Genomic DNA, 12,997 nt, shown 5'->3' with positions numbered 1-12,997 from the left:
CTTTATCCAGGCTGTTGATTTTCTTCACTACTAGTTAACATGCACTTGCAAGTTGCAACGTAAGTATTTTTAGGAAGAAAATACATGGTCATCTTAGTTAATGGGTAAACATTTCAATAAAAATAAGCACAAACAACTACTAATAAATATTACAAAATCAATAGCTGGTAATAATGTACTAACAATGAAACAACGATTTTGATTTAGCGCATGAACATTTAATTTATTTGTTGTTTGAAGGGAGGATATTTCCTTTGCCAAGGGGAGTTACTAACATATGCAAACTTTAGAAAAATTTCAAAAACTGGATAAGCTGGTATGGAATAAGCCGCTCCACACTGTGGTCAATTGAACGGGGATTCAGACTGCAGTTCTGAGAAATATTGTCCTCTTATTAGTCTCCAAAAATATGCAGATTTATCTCCTATATAATCCGTGACGGTTTTCTAGAACAAAATTTATGCTGTTTTTTTTAGAATAATAACAAATTTATGCAGTTGTGATCTATTCGAATCTTGGGCCCTGGCGGAGCTACGTGACAGCTGACCTCGGCCAGGGCCCGCCCAGAGCTGGAGCAAAAACCAAATCCACCTAGGCCCAGCCCACACCATCTGACCAGCACAGGCCAGCAGGAAAAGATTTCTCCAAAAAAAAAACACCCAGGAAAAGAAGAAGCACCTAGCAGCAGCCGCCCGCCGCCGCCCCCGCCGGATCGTCACACACAGCAGCCGCCGGACCCCGCAGCGCCGCCGGCGGCCAGCGGCACAAATCGGCCGCCGCCCACGGCCGACCATCCCACCGGCACACAGCAGCGCGACGACGGCGAGTCAGCCGTCCCACGGCCCCACGGCAGGCGGCCACGCAGCCACAAGCTGGTGGCAGCGGCAAGCCGGCGACGCAGCTCCTTCTCTGAATCTGATCCTCTCCAACTTTTCTTGAATCCCTGTAAGCTGTACAGGTAAGTTTCTTTGATTCCCTCCCAATTTCTTTCAGTTAGGTCATTGTCTATTGGTATGGGTACTGTGGTAGCATGAATAAACCACTGAAGATCTTGTTTTTCACTCCCTCCGTCCCGAATTACTTTTCTTAGATTTGGGACGGAGGTAATACAAATCTAAGACAAGTAATTTGGGACGGAGGTAATACATTTTATGCAAAGCCATTGTTGTTGGTCGGACCCTTCCCCAGACCCTGCGCAAGCGGGAGCTACATGCACTGGGGCTGCCCCCCATTGTTGTTGTTTACAGTTTATGCAAAGGCATTGTTAAAATGTCCATTTGACAGATAAATAATTCACTCAATTCGTGTGTGGTCTTATATGTGCAAGCTTTTGTAATGGACAACTAAACTAGTCTAATGGGGAAACTGTATTTTGGTATAGTTTCTTTTGTTTATATCTACTAACTTGATCTTGTAACAAAGGGGAACAGAGGGCACTTATTAGTAACAACGATTCAGAATTTGAAAATTTCCGAGTTCCTTTTTAGCTTGGCCTGCCCAACAATTTGTTTCTGCCCATCTTATTTTGGTGGGTTATGCATCGGATGCATCGACTCCTGTCTTAATTAAGCAAAGCAAATTGCAAAGAACCTTAGGTTCAGTTTACGGTTGCTGAACTTATGTTATAATCTTCTGTAGAAAGATAAAATGGAGAATCTTTTTTGTTAGCCAGTCGGTAAAATATGCAAAATCTGGTTGGGCCAAATGGGAGGTACCATAATCAACTCTAGTGCAAAAGACAGTTTGTACTTTGGCAGTTCATTTGCTAAATGCCATGATTCCAACAAATGTTGGTGGGCTGCTACACTGAGAAGTTATTTTACATAGTTATGTTTCCTCAAAAACAGAAAATACCAGGGCAAAGAGAATAATCCCTTAACTGAGGAGCAGCGTCTAGGTTACGACAAGACATAATTCGTGTCTTGCCCAAATTTGCTTCATAAATTATTATAGTTCGTGTGGAAATTTATTGATGCATTGATTGTAATGTGTAAGTTCTATTGAAAATCTGAAGTGCAACTTGCTGGATTCATTTAGTTTAAGCTAATGATAATTCTTTTAGGCTGTTGTGGTATGGCTCGGAGTTTAACCGAGAACAAGACCAGAACCGCTCTATTTGTACTTGTGGTATTTGGGCTCTGTTCCTTCTTCTACCTCCTTGGTGTATGGCAAAGAAGTGGCTTTGGGAGAGGGGACAGCATAGCGGCTGTGGTGAATGAGCAGACCAAATGTCTGAAACTGCCAAATCTGAATTTCGAGACCCACCATAGTGCATCGGATCTTCTGAACGACACTTTCAGTTCTCAAGTCAAAACTTTTGAGCCATGTGATGCAGAGTACACCGATTACACTCCTTGCGAGGAGCAAAAGCGTGCAATGACCTTCCCTAGGGATCACATGATATATCGGGAGAGGCATTGCCCACCTGAAAACGAGAAGCTGTACTGTCTGATTCCAGCACCAAAGGGTTATGTTGCTCCTTTTCCGTGGCCAAAGAGCCGCGATTATGTTTCTTATGCCAATGTGCCACACAAGAGTCTTACGGTTGAAAAGGCCATCCAAAACTGGGTGCACTACGAGGGCAACGTTTTCAGGTTTCCTGGTGGTGGAACGCAGTTTCCTCAGGGTGCAGACAAGTATATAGAACAGCTTGCTTCTGTTATCCCAATTACCAAGGGGAAAGTGAGAACTGCACTCGACACTGGTTGTGGGGTATGTGAACGTCTTAGCGTTGAATACGCAAACATATGCTCAATGATAACCACATTGTTGTGCTATACACTTTAATTTTTCTTTGCTTTTTTCATAATTTTGTTTAGGTTGCCAGTTTGGGTGCTTACCTGTTGAAGAAAAATGTTTTGACTATGTCATTCGCTCCAAAAGATAATCATGAGGCACAAGTACAGTTTGCACTGGAGAGAGGCGTACCTGCATATATCGGTGTCCTTGGATCAATGAAGCTCTTATTTCCATCCCGAGTCTTTGACATGGCACATTGCTCAAGATGTTTAATTCCATGGAGCGGAAGTAGTAAGAACGCTTTTAGAACATTTCATGGTTGACTCATATGGTCTCCATAGAAATTCTGAACCTTTCGCTCTTGTTCTACAGACGGTATGTACATGATGGAAGCTGATAGGGTACTTAGGCCGGGTGGGTATTGGGTACTATCAGGCCCACCCATTGGTTGGAAGATTCACTACAAGGGATGGCAACGGACCAAAGACGATCTCCAGAGTGAGCAGAGAAAAATAGAACAATTCGCAGAACTTCTTTGCTGGAAGAAGATATCTGAGAAGGATGGTATTGCTATATGGAGAAAGACATTAAATGGCAAATCTTGCCCGAGGAAACAAGATAATTCAAAAGTTGCCAAGTGTGAGTTGACAAGCGAAAGTGATGTATGGTGAGTGTCATTCCATCTGCCACCCTCACAAAAAAGGAGTGAATCTTATCTGTACTGTTCTACCTTTGTATTCAATTTGATTTGTTTCATTACATATCTACCTACAGGTATAAGAAAATGGAAGCCTGTATAACTCCGCTTCCTGAGGTTAAAAGCGTGTCAGAGGTTGCTGGTGGTGAACTAGAGCCATTTCCCCAGAGGCTCAATGCAGTACCACCTCGGATAGCCCGTGGTTTTGTACCTGGGTTCTCAGTTCAAACATATCAGGAGGACAATAAACTCTGGCAGAAACATGTTAATGCTTACAAGAAAACCAATGACTTGCTTGATACTGGAAGGTACCGCAACATAATGGACATGAATGCAGGTCTTGGTAGCTTTGCTGCTGTACTGGAGTCTCCAAAGCTGTGGGTCATGAATGTCGTTCCGTTCATTGCAGATACTTCTACTTTAGGTGTAATCTATGAGCGAGGGTTAATAGGAATGTATCACGACTGGTATGTAAACTGCCGTATTGCTCTCCTGGTTTCATACTTTGGTTATCGCATTTTGTTTCTCACTTATGTTCGTTGTACATTGTTTCTACATTTTGGTAGCTTTGTTTTTTGCAACAGACCTTTTTACTTTTGCTGGTTCACAATGTGGGGAACTTCTCTTTTCTGTTATGAAGTGCATTTACTTCATGAACACTATAAAAAGGGTACTCATGTATTGTTGTGTGTGAAGATAGAAGGATGTCAATATAATCTCCCGTGTGCCAATATCAGTTAAACTCTATATAATGGCATCTCTTGTTACCAAACTCACCTGGGAAACTCTTCAATTTGTGCTTTTGTTAAATGATGATGCACATGTGCCATGTATTTGTTATTGTGCTTTTAGAAATACGAGTTTGCAGATATGCAACAGTTGTACTTCTTGTGTTAGTTTTTGATATAGTTCCTGAGAAGCTTCCTTTTTATTTGTGTGAATCATAGTTTATTTCTTCTTGTTACAGGTGTGAAGGGTTTTCTACTTACCCAAGGACATATGACCTCATACATGCTAACGGTGTCTTCAGTTTGTACCAAAACAAGTAAGCATTGAAAGACCAAGATGTGCTTCTAAATCTGTAGACCTTGTTGGCTGATATTGTCTGATTATTTAAAAACAGGTGTAAATTTGAAGATATACTACTGGAAATGGACCGGATCTTACGCCCAGAGGGCGCAGTTATAATCCGTGACACGGTTGACGCTCTTGTAAAGGTGGAGAAAATAGCCAATGCCATGAGGTGGGAGACAAGACTGGCCGACCATGAGGGCGGCCCTCGTGTGCCCGAGAAGATCCTCTTTGCAGTTAAGCAATACTGGACTGCCGACAGCAAGAGCCGCCGCTAACATGTCTGGATTATTTTTCTCGTTTCACTTCAGGATAACTTTATCCCCGGCAGCGTTAGTTGCAAGTACACATTCGACTGCACGTAGAGAACTGAAGAACCAAACCAGTGATAATCTAGAGAGTAATCTGTTTTCTAGTCATGGTTGGTGTTGTATTTTTCTTTATTTTTGTTTGTGTTGTATTCTTGTTTATTTTTGTTCCTGTTGTATCTTAGAAATCCATGAACTGGAGAGATATTGCTGTTTCCTGCAGTACTGAAGCTGAATAACATACTAGGGACAGTTTCGTTCATACTCTTTTGGAGAAGAAATGTGCCATACGAGCTGCCGCTGCCCTCCACCTGTCCGGCCGGCCGGCCAGCGGCCAGGTAGTAATAGAGTATAGTAGACATCGCCCGTGGAGCTGCCGGCCCCGAACAAGGTGAGCGGAGGCTCCGAGGCGACGACACCCAAGTCAATTTTTTTGATACGCCCCAGGCAGGCACAATATAAGTGAGGCGACGCCCAAGGTTAACATCCTCTGCAAGGTGACTTGTAGCTTTGTGCTGTGATGGCCGACCAACGTAGAGGCCATCGTCTGCAGCCACAAGGAGTGGGTGATGTTGAAGATGGCCGTGGGACTGCGGAGCTCCGGCAAGACATAGGTACTGCTCCGGCTCTGCAGCACTCTTTTATTCATTCCACTAAAAAAAGCACTCACAATTTTTGCATGCACTTACAAATTTCCTCCAGTATATATATTTTGAGCACAAATCCAGCACGCTGAACGTATGCCGCTTTTGAGGAACTTTAGGCCAATTAGTGTAACTACTTGGTATTCTTTGTCCTTATGTATGAACTAATAAAGCCAATTATTCAAGCTAATTATCGTTCTCTCAACTAGGATGCTGTGGTGTGGCACGGAGCTCAGCGGTCGAAAACAAGACTAGAACCGTCGTACTTGCGGTTATGGTAATCGGCCTATGTTCCTTCTTCTACCTCTTGGGCGCGTGGCAAGCAAAACAGGTTGGAGGAGGGGACTGCATAGCAAGAAGGCTGATTGAGGAGACGAAATGTGTGGTTCTGGAGGGTCTTCATGTGGAGACTCATCTTGTCCTCGGTGACAAGCCCTCGTGGAGATGATTGTATCATCTTCTATGTTTACCCAATCAATATTGGTAGATTTATAATGAAATATGCTCATATGGTGTGTTATTTGGTGTTATAAGTATGTTTTCGTATTTGACAGTGTCACGGAGCGTAACCATAAATGCTGCCCAAATATCTGAATATGGAATAACTAACTAATCACGTGTTGAGTCACTAGAGTTCACATCGTGTCGCTCTCGGGAAACCCTAGCCCCCCCTCCTGGGGGGACACACGTAGCCAAGGAAAGTAGATAGGCTAATCATGCCATAGATTGCAGCTAAGGCTGGTCACAGTGGGGAGGAACTTAGGAGTAACATCACACACTCCAATACAACTTTGCTTGTGTGGCACGTATTTAATGAAGAGAGAGGTGCTTGTGGTAACTAGCTAAGTTACCGGAACATCACACACTCCAAAAAACAATGAGTCTATAACCTAATAAATACATCGTTGCATGACACTACATAGATGTTCCTACCCACTATGAAGGTAGTAACATAGTCTAGGAAAGTGTGAAGTTACTAGCTTATGTTCTTGCCCATTGTGACCAACCTAAGGGGCTTGTCCCTTGTATGCTAGCGGTTCTTGAAGATTCAACACAATGTGGTGGTCCCTAGCAGCATGGTGGTCCAAGCAACATGGTGTCACATAGCTAATACTTCCTCTCCTAGTGGCGTGGCATTATGGCACTACTCCGAGTGAAGGGCCACTCGAGGTTCCAACTCCAAGCGGCGTGGCTCTGCTTCCGACTGGTGTCCTCAGCCAATCCCGAACATCTCTCATTGCATGGTTTGGGATGCCCGTTCTGGCAGGTACGAGCCCCTAGGTTGATGGGCTTGGTTGGGCTTCCTTTGGTGAGTCGATCAATGGTGATGGTGGTTGAATGGTCCAAAAGATCATGGGTCTGGGATAGATGAGGCTAGTGAAAAAAGCTAGGCTCCGACTTCGATTGGAGTCAGGAATGGTGGCGTCGTGGAGGTGGTAACTTGTTGGAGGTGTCGTGTTGTAGTTCTCACAATCCTGGTCAAGATACTCTAGGGAAAGTGAGATTTGGTTCTGGATCGGAAGAATGCGACGCTCGGCGATGTGCTCTCCGTGTGGAGCGTTGTTTTGGAGAGGGATATGGCTGGAGGGACCAGTGCCAGAGGTGGGTTTTCATTGGGAGCTTGCGTATCAGAGTTCGCAGCAAGGTTTCTGGTAGTCGGCTTTTGGGTGTGTCCTCAAGGTCGTCGTAGTGTGCCTACTCTTGTGAAGTCAAAGCTACTGTGATGTCTTACTAGAGCACATGTTACATGTAGTCAACTTATGACGGTCGTCTTTGGATGCAAAACTTGCATACTCTCCATCACTTGCCTCCAACAACGGATTTGTCTTGTCTTTAGCTTGTGTGGCCAACTGTTTAGTCCATAAAACAATCTGGACTAGCAGGGCTGCTCGTGTGTGACTCCTCTACGATGGAAATGTTCACTTTTTGTTATACTGACCTGTATTACAATAAATGGACCGACACCGCTCCATCACAAGCCTCAACCCGCGATGGAGATAAAGAGCTACCTGGTGCTCGTGTTCTAAAACGCCGCTCTTGTCTTCTAAGGACTAGTTTGGTTGCAAGGGGAAAGTATCCCAGGGCTCTAATCCTCCACATGGAGATTTTCATGGCCATCGAGGATCCTCTCCTCCCACCACGGGGAGATCACCATGTCTGTTTCCATGATAGGGGAGAGTGGAGGAGATCATGTCCAGGAAAGCGGTAAGGAGGTCACTAGGTGCGCGTTACGTCATCACGCCTCTCGCGCGTCCGTCGTGGCTTTGCTCCCAGACCTCTCTAGGCGTGGATCTCTCACCCCGGGAAAGGATGGGGATCAAGGTAGATTATCCCCAACCAGTGAGGAACCAAATCTCGCGGGGGGGGGGGGGGGGGGGGTTCACTGGCCAATTTGCCTCGTGGGCTCTACGCCTTGTTATTTGACAAGGATCTCCCGGGATCACGGGCTACCAAACTAGCCATAAAAGGATCTCATACCGGGAAGATGAACCGTACAGGTACCTACTTAAATACTATTTTTCGAGCTAAACTTAAATACTATATAGTCTCCCGCATCTCGCTAGTACTAATTTTGTGCATTGCTTTAGAAAATCTAACGAGGTTGCCCATGAGCTAACGCGGATGGCCAAGGGCCCTGTTAAGCAGCGCACAAACGAGGTTGCATAGGAGCGCGACACATAGGGTCCACACACAACTGGCAGATGCATCAAACTTTTTTTTTGTAATGCACGATGCAAAAATACGTGAAAAAGGAGCGAGCTTGTGAGGGTTCGAAGTTGTCACCTCGCACTCTTGAAGCGTGCTGCTAGCCACTCGAGCTGACACTGGTGATCATGGGAAGCCACAATTAGATCATACAACAGTGTTGAGATTTCACAACATTTCTTAAAAATTGTGAACAATTTTAAAAAGCCGCAATATGTTTTGAAAAAAGGCAAATATTTTTTGCACTTTCAAAAAAATACGAAAAGTGTGCACATTTTTTGCAATTCCAAATTATTTTGCAAAACTTGAATGGTATTTGAAAACATGAAAGTTTTTTGAAATCCAGATTCTTTTTTCAAAACATAAAAAATTACTGAAAAACTGAACATTTTTTCCAAAGCACGAATTATTTGGAAAGCATGAAAAATATTTTTGAAAAAACAAACTTTTTTAAAAATAACTAATTTTTTTTTGATAATACAAATACTTTTAAATTTCAAATAATATTTGAAAACACGAATAATTTCTAAAATTCAGAACAAAATTTAAAGACACAAATATTTTTTGAAAATGCGAAAAATATGTTTTTTTGTCTTTTGGAAATGAAAACTAAATTTAAAATTTTGTTTTTTTGGTAAAACAAGAAATAATTTTGAAAATTCTGAATAATTTATGAAATTATTATTTTTGAAATTTATGAAAATAAAAATATATGTAAAAAACAATGAGCAAAAAAATGAATGAATAACCAAAAAAAGAATGAAAATAAAAAAGTGAATGATAAAAAAAGGTAAAAAAACTGTCCTGACAACCTTACCCAGAACGTGTTAAAAGGTTCCCGAAACCGAACAAACGAGGTTGGGTCTGCCCAGTGCGCTGGACCCTCTAGGTCGTTAGCAACTAACCGATGAGCGCTCGTTCCCAGCCTTCTGAAGGGTTATTTGGGTATTGCCTTGGCGCGCTCTCAGCCGCCGTAATATGTTGCGTTCTGGATGTTTTTTTTGATTTTTTTTCCTGCATGCGTTTTCGGCCTTTTAGATGGTTTTTTTTTCGGATTTTCTTGGCTTTTTGGTTTTTCACCAATCTTCCTTAGTTTATGGAACAAAAAAGTCGGGGAAATTTTTTGCATGAAAAAACATGTTTTTCCCCTTTCGTGACAGGCACAATTTTGCTTCCGCGAAAGCCATGGTCGTCCCTCTTGAAAACAAAAAAACATATGTTCTCTTTTTTTTTCAAAAGGGTCACAATTTTGATTCCGTGAGAAGCACGGCCATGCTTTTCGGAAAGGAAAAAAGACGTTTTTTTCTTCTTCTTCCGCAAGAGGCACGGTTTTGCTTCGGCTAGAGGCATGATTATGCTTTCCCAAGAGACACGGCTTTGCTTTGGCGAGAGACATGATTATGCTTCCACGAGAGGCACACAACCGTGTCTATCAGAAATGGAAAAAAAAACACGTTTTCTCTTTTTTTTTTCTTCGGCAAGAGAGACGGTTTTGCTTTCGCGAGAGGCTTGGTTTTGTTTCTGCGAGAAGCATGACCGTGCCTCTGGAAAATAAAAAAAACATGTTTTTTCTTTTTTTTTCCTTCTGCGAGAGGCACGATCATGCCTCTCAACGAAAAAACGCATTTTTTTCTTCCGGAAACGGCTTTCGGAAAGGAAAAAACGTGCTCCCTGTCCGGTTTTTTTGTGAAAGAAAATTTCAATAAAATATATCAACATGGGATCTAGTTTTGAAAATCTTAACGCAAGGAATCCAACGATGATAATGGGTTGAGATTTGGACGCACGGTTTAAGAAATAAATTGTTTTGAATAAACGGAGCACAAAAAAGGAAAAACTCATAGGTTGTGACAAATGACACACATACAGTGTGCCATTTGTCGCAACCTGGCGATGTGGAAGTGATTTTTAGAAGGAGTATTCTTGAATTAGTGATTTCGCTCTATGTCATAATTTAGGCCGACCAATGTGTGACACGAGGCATCCCTTACATTCCGTTTTATGATTATTATTTTCCATTTTTCTAACTTGGAAAAGTTTGGGATTTAAAAAAATACCAATTTCACGAAGTTCAAAAATATTTTCGGATTTAATTTCTTTTGGCGAGTTTGAAATTTTCTCTATTTCAAAAAATGTTCTTAAATTTGATTACGATTGAAAGTTGACCCAAATAATTACGATTGAAAGTTGACCTTAGAGCATCTAAGGTCAGACCCCTATTTCCTTTCTAAACATTCACCCGATCAGTGTTCGGACGAAAAATCTGACCCAGCCGAAAACCTCATTTCCTCCTTAAACACCTGGACTAATCGACGTAACTCAAACCCATCTCAAATATGAAGGTAAGAGCATCTCCAGCCACGTCCTCAACAGACCCTTTCCAGGCGATTTTGTCGTGCCGGCGTAAAAAAATTGGCCCAAGTCACGTTCCCAGTAGCCCGTTTTTCGCCATGGGCCGAAACTGACGCCGGCGGACCCAGACCGAACCCGGCGCGCTGAGGGGCGCCCGGGGACGCCAGGACGAACGGTTTTGGCGCGAGAGAGCCGCGGGCCAGCCGCGTCAGCGAGACAACGCCTCGTCTTCCCCAGCGCGCCTCAGTTTTCCACAGGGAATCAATGACAAGGATGCCGCCAGTCAGGCCTTCATTGATTCCTCACGGGCCGGCGCGTCACGGGTGGTACGGCGACGCCCCCCTCCCGCCACGCGTACAAACGGGCAGCGGCTAGCGTCCACGAACGGGGCGCCGGTGATCGGGGGCGTCAAGAACAGCGACGGCCGCCGCCTCTGGTGGGGCGTCCCCGGCCGCACACTGCACGGGGTGCTGGAGCACCTCAAGGGCGGCAACAACCCGCCGCTGGCATACCCTACCGCGGTGCCCGTCCCGCCCCCTCCCCCCCTGGAGCGTCGGGCTATGGGTGCCGGGGAGGTTCGGCTCTTCCTCCTCTTCCTCCTCCTCCCACTCCTCCTCGTCGGCGCTCTTCGGCGTCAAGCCCGAGCCCTCCGCGGAGATGCCGCTCGGTCGGCGCACCCGCAACACCGGCATCGTCATTAACGAGGGCGGCCGGCTTGCCCCCTCCTCGGCACCTCCGCGCTTCGTCAAACCGAAGACGGAGCCGGGGCTCGCCGCCGTCAAGAAGGAGCCGGGGCTCCCCGGGCTCGCCGGCGGCGTCAAGGAGGAGGAGCTCGACGACGAGACGGTCCTGAAGTGGGCGCGCGACGACTGGGCGCAGATCGAGCTGCACCGCCAGATCGCCGCTTTCGAGCGCTTAGAAGCCCGGCGCCGCGGCCGGGACGAGGGAGGCGTCGTCGTCTTCGACGACAGCGACGACGACGACGCGCCGCCGCCGCCACCACCGGTCCGCCTTGGAGACGCCAGGCATGGGTCTAGCAGGGGCGGCCGCGCCGTCAAGAAGGAGAAGGCCGCCGCCGCCGCCGAAGACGGCGGCGACTTCGCGGCGCTCAGCGACTTCTTCACCCCGTATATGTATTTTTTTTAAATAATTTGTGTAAACGCCGAACATATTTAATATGAACGTCAAGTGAGCCGAATTTATGCTGAATTTGGCCAAACTTTGCCGAATTCATATGTTTTAAAATAAAAAAATGCGCGTCTGATAAAACCCTGAAGCGAGCAGCCGCTTGCCCCCGTGCACCAATCTACCGCCGGCTCGCCCCAGGGGGCTCTTTTTCGGTATCTGGGGGGCCGAACGGTTGGAGATACTCTAATCGAGAGTGCCCAGTCACTCCCGGACGCGTCCGTGTCTGTGTCCGCAGTGCTCCACGTCAGCTGCAGCGAACAAAAGACCCCACCTGCAGCCATATAGAGACCAAGGCGCCACGTGCTCGTGCACGCGCCGCACCAGGCCTTGCCGCCCCGCTGGTCGCTGCTTCCCCCGACGGACGCCATCGATGCGCCGGGGCCGGAGCTCACGCGCACGCCGCTCCGGGGCTCGCCCTCCTGTTGGCCTCAGCCACCCCCGACGGACGCCATCGAGCCGGGGCCGGAGCTCGCGCATGCGCCGTGGCTGCTGCTCCTGCTCTGACCACCGCCACAAGCGACCTACTCCTGCTCCCGTTCTCCGCGTGGCTGCCGCCGCGTGCGAGCTCGGACGCAACAGCCGCCGCGTGCGAGCACAACCGTCGTAGCCGCCGCATGCAGCCGCGTCGAGGATGGTGTGTGCGCAGCCGCCACGTACTGGTTCATGCGTGCTGCCATGCGTGCTGGCCGCCGCATGCAGCCGCGTCGAGGCTGGGGCGTGCGCGGCCGCGCGTTCTAGCTCACGCGTGTGTGCTGGCTGCCGCGTGCTGGCCGTGCTAGCCATGCATGCTAGCCGCCGCGCAGCCGTGCGTGCTAGCCACGCGTGTGTGTGTGCAGCCGCGCGTATTGTCCGCCGTCGCCGCGTGTGTGGGCGTGCCTAGCGTGCAGCGTGCTGATGCTCGCATGGAGCTCGCCACCACCACTGCCACTGCTGGTTGCAGTCTGGAAGGCCGGCCGTTGGCCGGTCGGCGTGTTCATCGCTCTCGTGCGCTCTAGCCGTGTTGCACATAACCTGCTCGTCGAAATGCCTCAAAATGAGGAGGCCATTTTGAAGCGCATGGATGTGCAGGCGGGCAAACGAGGGCTCAAAGCGGACGCACCCGGACACTGACCGGACACGTCCGCGGGTGTTAGGGGCTAAATTAGATTATCAGCGCTGTAGATGCTCTCACACGTAGAATTTAATCGTGACACATATATGGCTCACACATGTGTGCTAACTACTAGTATATTTAGACTGAAAATTTGGTTTGTTTTATCGTGGTTGGTAACATTGCTCAGGAGTTATATGAA

General features: G+C 46.8%; 1 protein-coding gene across 1 annotated transcript; it reads left to right on the top strand.

Annotated features, from left to right (window-relative positions):
* The first annotated feature begins 644 nt into the window (after positions 1-644).
* On the top strand, positions 645-5,077 carry LOC123105289 (probable methyltransferase PMT2). The gene is made up of 7 exons (XM_044527326.1): positions 645-958; positions 2,063-2,712; positions 2,820-3,030; positions 3,112-3,406; positions 3,514-3,903; positions 4,404-4,481; positions 4,560-5,077. The coding sequence occupies exons 2-7, from the start codon at positions 2,074-2,076 to the stop codon at positions 4,783-4,785; spliced, it is 1,839 nt and encodes a 612-aa protein (XP_044383261.1). The 5' UTR covers positions 645-958; positions 2,063-2,073; the 3' UTR covers positions 4,786-5,077.
* Positions 5,078-12,997: the final 7,920 nt, after the last annotated feature.

Source organism: Triticum aestivum, chromosome 5A, assembly GCF_018294505.1.
Source record: "Triticum aestivum cultivar Chinese Spring chromosome 5A, IWGSC CS RefSeq v2.1, whole genome shotgun sequence".
Lineage (NCBI taxonomy): Eukaryota > Viridiplantae > Streptophyta > Magnoliopsida > Poales > Poaceae > Triticum > Triticum aestivum.
This window is presented reverse-complemented; position numbering and strand designations above follow the sequence as displayed.

Bases quoted from the DNA above. Each gene is read 5' to 3' on its own strand.
- LOC123105289 (XM_044527326.1), top strand. From the start codon at position 2,074: ATGGCTCGGAGTTTAACCGAGAACAAGACCAGAACCGCTCTATTTGTA. The intron at 2,713-2,819 runs GTATGTGAACGT...AATTTTGTTTAG, and splicing joins CACTCGACACTGGTTGTGGG to GTTGCCAGTTTGGGTGCTTA. The intron at 4,482-4,559 runs GTAAGCATTGAA...ATTTAAAAACAG, and splicing joins TTCAGTTTGTACCAAAACAA to GTGTAAATTTGAAGATATAC.